Here is a 9,747-nt window from a genome sequence, read left to right as displayed (position 1 = left end):
TGAGAATCAAGACAGACGGATCACAGGGCCAGACCCTTCCTGATCCACATGACATTGGGTAAGGCTCTTTTCATTTCACAAAATATTTCACATTAAAAATATGTTGAGAACTTGGGGTATAATTTATTTTGTTTCTTCCTCTGCAGCTTTAGCATTTTTAAATTAAAAACTACATTTCATATTAAAATCATGTTAGGTTGAGAATTTGAGATGTAATTCATTTTGCTCCCTGTTCTATAGCCATAATGTTTTGTAGTTAAAAGTAATAGCTTCTACTTTGGGGAAAGAATCTCATGTGTTAAACCACTATGAAGAATTCATGCAAGAGACTATTCAGATTTCTACCTGAGGTCCTATCCAACCACTTGACTCTCAAGAGATCCTTGATAATTATCTTATCCTATATGTGAACCTGGTAGCCATTCTAAATCTTTACCTTCTAAGCTCATGCTATTAACAAGGTCATTGTGTTGTGGTCTGGGTTCAAGAGATAGAGATCCTATTATCTTTGTCTGCCTGCTTTGGGTAGACAAGGAAGCATTTATAGCTTAAAATTTATAAAGCTGTGTGTTCAGCTACAACAGTGCTTCCAAAGAGTTCTTAGACAAATAGCCTCAGCATCATTTGTTAACTTATTAGAAGTGCAAAACATTAGATTCTGTCTAGACCTTCTGAATAAAATTCTCAGGATAGGGCATAGAAATCTAGTTTTAACAATCCTCCAGATGATTCTGATGCACACTAATTTCAGAGTCCCGCTGCCCCAGGTATAACATTAGGGGCACAGAAGTCCGAAAATATCTAATAACATAGAGTTCCTGACACACCACCTCTGCCGTCATGCACATACAGTCACTCTTTAATAATCATGTGCAATAATGAGGGTAAGTTCTTTAGTTTTAGATATTATAAAAACACTTTTCCAGTTCTCATCCCGCACCTTATATTATTCTGCATTTTTCTCCTCCGTCTGATGCCCCACTGAGCATTGTCCTTTCTTCTGTCTCTGCTCTATTTGCAGTTGCTCACCAACTTTGGCAAAATAATTTTATTTGCTGATACTTCTCTTCTCTTCCTTTTCGTTATTTCAGTATCTTCCATATTGTCCCATTCAAACAACGTGTTCAAGCATCCTTGGGAAATTCAGCTGGAGGAGAACAGGCCACACAAGCTGTAAACCCTTTGTAATTCTTTGTAGTTTTAAAAGGGGCATTGCTAAAAGTATTGTTTGTGGTAGGAACTTCCTTAGCAGTGACAACAATAGCCAGACACCTCAATCTCTGCTAGTAAACTCTTGGCACACAAATCTAAATCATAATGGATGCCAAGTATGTCTTATGCAATTGGCAAGACCAATTGTGGCCAGCAAAAGTTTTGTCCAGATCTGAGGCTTCATCAGACAGTAAGAGAAAAAAGACATTTTCCCTAGAAGTTCAGATACTCTCACTAGATGAAACAATTAAAGTGGAAAGCACAGAAACAAAGATCCTCAGTAAATCTCAAGTTGAAGCTATTGCCTCCTCACTAGCAGCACAGTCAGAGGTCAGTGACCCACCTAGAGAGGAAACAGCCTATGCAAGGTCACTAAAAACGGCATTGGATATTCTGAATGAGAGAACAAATTTGATTCAAGCAAGCAGTTCAGATGAGGGAGAGACCACGACACTGTCTCAAAATGTACCACAAAAGCTTTCTGATTCACCCCCTCGTAAAAAGTATCGGAAGCACGAAGGAGACTTACCAAAGTGTCTTGAGGAAAATGAAAATTCAACATCCCTGTTAGTATCTTCAGAGAGTGATGATTCCCTGTATGATGATAAATCACGGGTGCATGCAGTCATTGATACTATTCCAAGTGAAATGGAAACAAAGTCATCACAAAACTTCAGCTGGCTCCCCACTTTCCCTTCACTTTCAGAAGATGAGGATGAAAAGGAGAGCAAGAAAAAGATTGACATCTCAACAATTATGCCTTTGCATTCCACAATTAAAGAGGAGGATGTATATGTTAAAGATGAAAAGTTCACTCCAACTTTACTGTCAGATAGCTTCACTGTGCCCAAAGCTTTGAAAGAGGAGGCACAGGACATCTGCCCAGAGGCCCTGGCTATTTCCTCTGAAGGCCCTACCTTCTCAGAGAATAGTGAAGATCCTGGAGAGGGTCCCTCCAATCCATGCTCAGATACCAGCCAGAATCAACCTACTTTGGAATCAGAGATGGGTGCTGTGGCATCCCCTAGGCCTTCTTCATGGGAACACCAGGTTTTCTTTAGTGCCTCTAACCATGCCATAGATTATTCACTCCTTGTGAATAATGAAAGAAATCTTCAGAGACTGGATTTTGAGGAACTTGGGGAAGAACTTCAAGCTTCTGACAAGTCAGTTCATCTAAATTCTATTGATGCTTCCATATTAGATGACAATGAGGAAGATGAAGAACTTCCACGTTTCCTTTTTCATTATGAGCCACGTTCATTTGAAACAGGAATGATAGTCTGGTTTAAATATCAAAAATATCCATTTTGGCCAGCAGTGGTAAAAAGCATCAGGCAAAAAGAGAGAAAAGCAAGTGTGCTTTTTGTTGAGGCAAATATGAATCCTGAAAAGAGAGGCATTAGAGTGCCTTTTAGAAGATTAAAGAAATTTGACTGCAAAGAGAAACAAGCACTAGTGGATAAAGCCAGGGAGGACTACAGTGAAAGTATTGACTGGTGCATCTCGCTGATTTGTGACTACAGAGTTAGAATAGGTTGTGGTTCTTTTGCAGGCTCTTTCCTTGAGTATTATGCTGCTGACATTAGTTATCCACTTAGGAAAGTAATCAAACAGGATACACTCAGGAACTTATTTCCAAAGCTGCAAAATGAAAATCCTGTGGAATCAATGATTGTGACTTCCCAGACCAAGAAAATGTCCTTCCAGAAAATTCTTCCAGACCGAATGAAGTCTGCTCGGGACCGAGCCAACAAGAACCTAGTGGACTTCATTGTGAATGCAAAGGGAACAGAGAGCCATCTTTTAGCCATTTTAAAAGGCACGAAAGGGTCCAGGTGGCTGAAATCATTTTTGAATGCAAATAGGTTCACACCCTGTATTGAAACATACTTTGAGGATGAAGATCAGTTGGATGAGGTGGTGAAATATTTACAAGAAATCTACAAACAAATAGATGAAAAAATGCTGACTCTGATAAGAGATAAAGTTAAATTTATCCTGGAAGTTCTTCTGCCGGAAGCAATCATTTGTTCAATTTCTGCTGTTGATGGATTAGATTACAAGGCAGCGGAAGCAAAGTATCTAAAAGGGCCATCTCTAGGATACAGGGAAAGAGAATTATTTGATGCAAAAATCATATTCGAAAAGAGACGGAAACCATTAACAAATGAAGCTCATTAAATCTTCTGAGAGTCCAAACCATAACAGGGAACTTCCATAGATGCTAGTTTTTAAAAAAAAATCTCTGAATGATTCTAACATGTAAGTATTTTCTAGAAATGGGAGACTTTGGATGATGAGTTCCCTTTTTCTTTGCAATCTCTAGGATCTATGACTATTGCTACATCTTCATTTCCTTTTCCTGTGCTTCTTCAAAGTCAAATTATTAACATATTTCAGCAGTTCTACTTTCCCATACATTTTTAGAATGCATAATTCCTAAATGATTTATAAGGGAAAGTGCTATTTTGTTTTTTGACATTTTTGTGTCTATGCTGTATGGTTAAATACAGTGTGTACAATCATTTTAATATTAAAATTGCACTGGTATTAGATATTAAGATAATTAGAAAAAAAGCATCAATATATATTTTTGCTTAATTTTTATAAAATATTAGGTTTTCTCTTAAGATAGCTGAATTATTTTTCTTGCCATGCTTATTTATTTTTGGGAAAAAAATATCTCTGAGATATAGAACCAAAGATAGAGGTGCTTTGCTATATATTATAACTAACTACAATTGCTTTTGCAAGAAAACAATGTGGAATTCAAAAATAAAGTAAATGAATTACCAGCATGCAGTCTTTGTGTGTGTGAATAACATCTCAGCATGCAGAAAATAATTTTGGCAGCCTTGAACAAGATTGTTCATTCTACACTTCCCTGAAATTCCATGTATGGGAGTTTCTATTATTCAATAGCTGAATGTTTCTTAAAACAGACATGCTTTCGGCTGTCTTCATAACTAACATTGGCTGTATCTTAATATAGACTTCTGACCACACGTGGAAGGCAGCTAGAATCATTGTATTCATGGTCTGGCTACTCTAGATGTACGAGTCCAGACTGACTGCTTAAGAGCCCATCTGGTTTGATACAAACTGTAGAAAATGCAAGCACTTTGTTCTGAGTCTTGTATCTCCAAATACATAGTCACTTGTCTCAAACCAAGCAATTTTTATCATCTGGCTTATTCGTGCAGTAGTTCCAGTTGCTTTCAATAATATAAATTCCAACTGGTAAATCATTCCACACTACTAGAAAGAGTAGATTGACCAAAGTCTGTGAATTTGGAAATGGGTCACAGAAAAAGTCTCTATTTGGCAAAATATGACAATTATCCCAATGTGTTTAAAAATACACAATTGAAAGTTAAAGCCTGAAGCCATTGAACTGTTTATTCTAACTTGAAACAAGACTTTAGTGAGAATAAATATTGAGAGCTATTTTATTTTAAAAGCTTGATGTAAAAATAAATGCTAAAGGCTCTACATGAACCTGTCTGCATTTTTCAGAGTGAGTCAACTGTCACTCTTAGGCTTTTGTTATGTGTTCACATGGCCATGTGTTTATGTAAAAGTTGCAAAAGTTTGATGTTTTGATTTTCCATAAAACTATTATATCTTTCACCTTGGATGTCCACTTCACCATACTTCAGATTGTACAGCTACATAAGTGGTGTTTCTGCATATATATATATATATATATATATATATGGTTTGTTTGGAATTTTTGCTTATTGTAGTTGTCATGATTTTAATGCTTGTTATACATTATCTTATAATTCTAAATAAATATTCACTTTCATGATTGATTTTGTGTTATTTTAAAAGAAAGCCTTCAAAACTGTGTAAGCTTCAGATTTCACAGAACCTTCTCTGGACCCTGTCTCCTGCCTGACAAAGACCAGACTCCTTAGGCATATAGCCTGTACCTATCCACATAGTTTCCTCAGGGTCCTCATGATTCTGAGGATCATTTGACAACAGGCCATAACCACACTATATGTGGACCTTATACCCTGGGAAAACACACTCTGTTTACTCTATAATATTGTGTCCCTTTGATTCTGATATATTACCCAGCTTCTGTTTTCTCAGTGGAGCTAACTCTGTCTCTTGGTTCTAATATTTTATTTACTACCTAATTCATTTATTCATTTATCCATACAATTGTGGGTCAAGAGAGCAAGCAATGTGTGGGTTAAAGCTCTGCTCTGAGGATTTGAGGTACCAGATTTAAGGTGAGCCAGATGAAAATCTAATTTCTAAAATGACTAAGATGCACTTCTTCATCATAATAATGAGAAATATTTCTTAACCTCATGGACTAACTTTATTTGAAAACCAAAGCCCAAGGATTCCCCATATTTGTGAGTTCCTGGGTGTCTGGTTTGGGGTAAAGGAGGGGCACCTAATTCCTCCTGGGATGTCATTTATATTGTGGCATATTTTTCAGTATGGAAGATGTGCCTAAAAATGCATTTATTCTCCTCTTTAAGTAAGTTGGCATTTGGGGTGTGGAAATAGATGAGTTTGGCTTCCAACTCAGTGTGGATTGTGAGATCCCTTTCAGCCTGAGTGGTTGTTAGGGCAGGCTCTAAGATTGCCCTAAAATGGATCTGTAATCTAGGTTTGTGTGTCTAATGGGAATGCACAACCTGTTATTCACCCTAACACATTGGATTAAGAAGACCCTCATCTCCTCCAGTCATAAGGCAGACTGCTGAATATCAGACCCAGGTTCTAATTGTAAGGTTGCAGAGCTGCATGGAAACTGCATTCACAACATTTAAAGATCTCTATATCAATATATGTATCCTAATAAGGAAGGAGTAGAACTCTGAGACCTGGAATAGTGATGAGTGTGGGAATCTTGAAAACCTATAATCCTCTGTACACTCAGCCTGGTAAAAGCAGCTCCCTAACCCTTACTATTGGAGAGCAATCTCCCTGTTCCTAGAGACAAGGCAATAGCCTCATCTAAGGCAGCTACCTCAAAAAGACATTGCCTGTCTTTCTCAACACCCAACACTGATATTTTTCATTGCTTCCAACTTATGACAAGGGTAAGGTATCATCGCAGCACAAAGAACAAAATACAGTCTTTGTTTAGGTGGAAAATCCAGAAAGAACTATAGGAACTGGCTAATGTGTACTAGTATGAACTGGGATAATATACATTGGAATGGATTTTGAGGACTCACTGACATGAGTCATAGGAGTACAAACCTATGACTCAGGGTTCAATGACCTGGAGCTGCCTTCATATGCTGCTTGGGTGGCATCTTTAAGCTTGGACAACAGGCTACAGTAAATGAGATGGAGATATTAGAACTTCCTTGCCAGAGTACTGAGGAATTGGTGAGAAGGTCAAAGGGAGTGAAGGTATTAGAAATAATTTATTGCATGAAACGAGGACCTATCTCTAAACTACTTTCCCTAGGAGGGCAGAGAAGACACTACAATAATAAAGACTGTGCTGGTGAGGGGGAACACGACATTTTTGAGAAACTCAATGTTGGCTCTCCTCTGCAAGCCATGATTGGAACTAAACTATGTTGCAATGGAGATGATAAGATTCCAGAATGTTAGAGCCCAGGTAGCAGCACAAAACCTCAGGAGCAAGTTGGGTATAATTACCATAATGCGAAGCAAGGTCGGAGTGTAGTCAAACTAGTTTGACTGACAGAAATCTGTGGCAATGCCTTATAGATAGTATTCCAAGGCTAGAGTGTGAACAGCTCACTTCTTTTGTACAAAAAGAAAAACATGAGACTTGGCAAGTCAAAGTCTAATGTTAGCAGCTGTAGTGGAAAATTGTGGTCCCCCACCAAGTTTTCAGATCTGCAGTGCAAGTTGTTCTGCTACTCAGGCCATATGACTCAGCATATCTGATAATGCTTACAGCATCTGTGATGGATAAGGATGCACCATCTGAATCATTCTAAGCCATAATATGGGAGTTGCAACCCAGAATCCTGGGGTTCTTAACAAAAGTCATACCTCCTATGTCAGTAAACTACTTGCCAATTAAAACATAGCTCCTTATATGCTATTGAGGTTAGTATATATGGAGTGCCTAACCAAGAGTTAACAAGTGACTATACGACAGGAGCTGCCCACCACAAGCTGTACATTATAAGATTCACCAAGTGATAAGGTCTGGCAGGCTCAATAGCTGTCCACCCACGATGGAAATGCTCCAGGATCCAGCCTGAGAAAGCACAAATAAACCGACTGATTGCACAAACCCCCATGCCTTTGAGCACTGTTACAATGATACCCCTCGTGAGGCAGGGGGTGATCTATGACCAACTAATGGAAGAGGAAATTATCAAGCCTGGTGCACAGATGGGTGAGCATTAAATATTAATGGCAGCTATAAACGAACTGCCACCACACTTCAGCTTCAGTTAGAGTAGCCCTAAAGAATAATGTTGAAGGGTAAAACTTCCAGTTGGCAGAGCTGTGAGCATTACACCAGGTTCTTCACTTTGTATGGAGGGAGTAGTAGTTTGAGGTGGTCTCCTGGACTGTGGTGAATGATTTGGCTGGTATGTCAAGGTCTTGGAAGAAGAATGATTGGAAATTGAAGATAAGAAAGTTTGGATATGAGGCATGTGATTAGAACTATGAGAATGGAAACAAAGCATATGTGTCTCTGTGCCTCATATTAATGGCCATCCAAGGAACTGACTGTAGAGAAGGCACTTAACAGCCAAGTGGATCTGATGACTCATGTGGATGTCAAACAGCTTCTCTCCTCAGTCATCGTGGCTCTGGCACAATGAATCCATGAATTGTCCTGATGGCAAGGATGGAGCCTAAGCTTGAGTTCAACAGCACTGGTTCTCTCTTTCCAGCGGTGATCAAGCTATTCCCACTTCTGAATGTATAACTCCCCAAGAGCAACATCTGATGCTGGGCACTCAATTCTGTCCCTTGCTTCAAGGATATCATCCAGCTACCTTGTTCTACATTGAATGCACTGCACCCATTCTAAGAATTCATCTTCACAAAAATGGATGCCGACTTTGGACCCATAGGGTCAACCACCACTTGCCTGTAGTGATGTGCAGTTTCATAACACATCCTTGTTTGACTTTTCTTCCTTGCTTCACCACACGTTTTTCTTACTCTGACTCACTAGAATCTCTTGTCAAATGAGCTACTCAAATGGAAACTCTTGTATCACACTCTCTTTTGTGGATGCTCAAGCTAAGATAACCAGCAATAATTATGTATATATTTTATAAAATATAAGTAGGCATCACCAAATCAAAAATGTATTAAAGATTTTAAACTTATTCACGTATGAAAGCTATTAAAATCAGTAATTTCCAGTTCTGGATAAGACAGAGTCCAACATTTCCCCCTATCCCTTTTGCCAAAATCAACAACTTAAGTTGTTGTTTTCACCTTAGAAAACCAGAGAAAGAAGAACACATTAGATCCAAAACAAGTAGAAGAAAAAATAAACATTGGAGCAGAAATCAAAAAAAAAAAAAAAAAAACTGAAAACAGGGAAACAATAGAGTAAATCAATGAAACCTAATTCTTAGCTAGGATAACCAAGAAAAAGAGAGAAGACACAAATAACCGATATCAGGAATGAAAGAGGGGACATCACTACTGATCCCATGGATGTTAAGAGGATAATAAAATACTATCAGTAACTCTATAAACACAAATTAAATAACTTAGATGAAATGGGCCAATTCCTCAAATTTAAAGGAAATTATTTTATTTTCATTTCTTTTAAGTGTACTTAATATTTTAAAATAGAATTCACTTTCTTTTTTACATAAAAAGTCACTGGTGTCAGATATTGGGCAATAACAATTTTTAAAATTTAATGTATATTTTTCCAGAAATATAAATCAATTTTTTCCTTTTTTTTTTTTCTTCGTTGGTATAAACTGTTGGATTTCCTTTTAAGATAATTTCTGAATTTCCCCTATTATGCTTACTTATTTTTGGAAAAATAGCTTTGAGACATCAAACCAATGACAGATAATATCTTATATATTATCACTAACTTCAATTGGTTTTGCCAGAAAACAACCTGCATTTAAAAAATAAAGTTAATGCAGTCTATTATGTGTGTGAATGAAATCTCAGCATGCAATAAATCATTTTGGCAGTCTTGAGAAAGATTCTTCACTATACACTTCCCTGAAATTTCATTTATGGGAGTATCAATTCTTCAATGGCTGGATGGCTTCGTTAAACAGACAGGTTTTTGGTTGTCTTCCTAACTGATAGTGACTGGATCCTCTTAATATAACCATCTGACAACATGTAGAAGGCAGCTAGAGTCATTGTATTCATGATCTGGCTAATCTATGAATATGAGTCCAGGCTGACTGCTTAAGAGCCCATCTAGTTTGGTATAAACTGTAGGAAATGTAAGCACTTTGGTCTGACTCCTGTATCTCTAAATACATAGTCATTTGTCATAAGCCAAGAAAGCTTTATCATCTGGCTTATTCATAGAGTAGCTCCAATAAGTTTCAGTAATATAAATAC

At 37.6% G+C, this 9,747-nt stretch overlaps 1 protein-coding gene across 1 annotated transcript; it reads left to right on the top strand.

Annotated features, from left to right (window-relative positions):
* The first annotated feature begins 1,270 nt into the window (after positions 1-1,270).
* PWWP3B (PWWP domain containing 3B) lies at positions 1,271-3,566 on the top strand. Its single transcript, XM_081221450.1, has one exon. It carries the CDS (start codon positions 1,318-1,320, stop codon positions 3,394-3,396), a length of 2,079 nt encoding a protein of 692 aa, XP_081077576.1. The 5' UTR covers positions 1,271-1,317; the 3' UTR covers positions 3,397-3,566.
* The last annotated feature ends 6,181 nt before the right edge of the window (positions 3,567-9,747 follow it).

Source organism: Mesoplodon bidens (genome assembly GCF_964165515.1).
Source record: "Mesoplodon bidens genome assembly, chromosome: X".
NCBI classification, from domain to species: domain Eukaryota; kingdom Metazoa; phylum Chordata; class Mammalia; order Artiodactyla; family Ziphiidae; genus Mesoplodon; species Mesoplodon bidens.
Note: the sequence above shows the minus strand (reverse complement) of the source record. Positions and strands in the feature narration are given on the sequence as shown.

Bases quoted from the DNA above. Each gene is read 5' to 3' on its own strand.
- PWWP3B (XM_081221450.1), top strand. From the start codon at position 1,318: ATGGATGCCAAGTATGTCTTATGCAATTGGCAAGACCAATTGTGGCCA.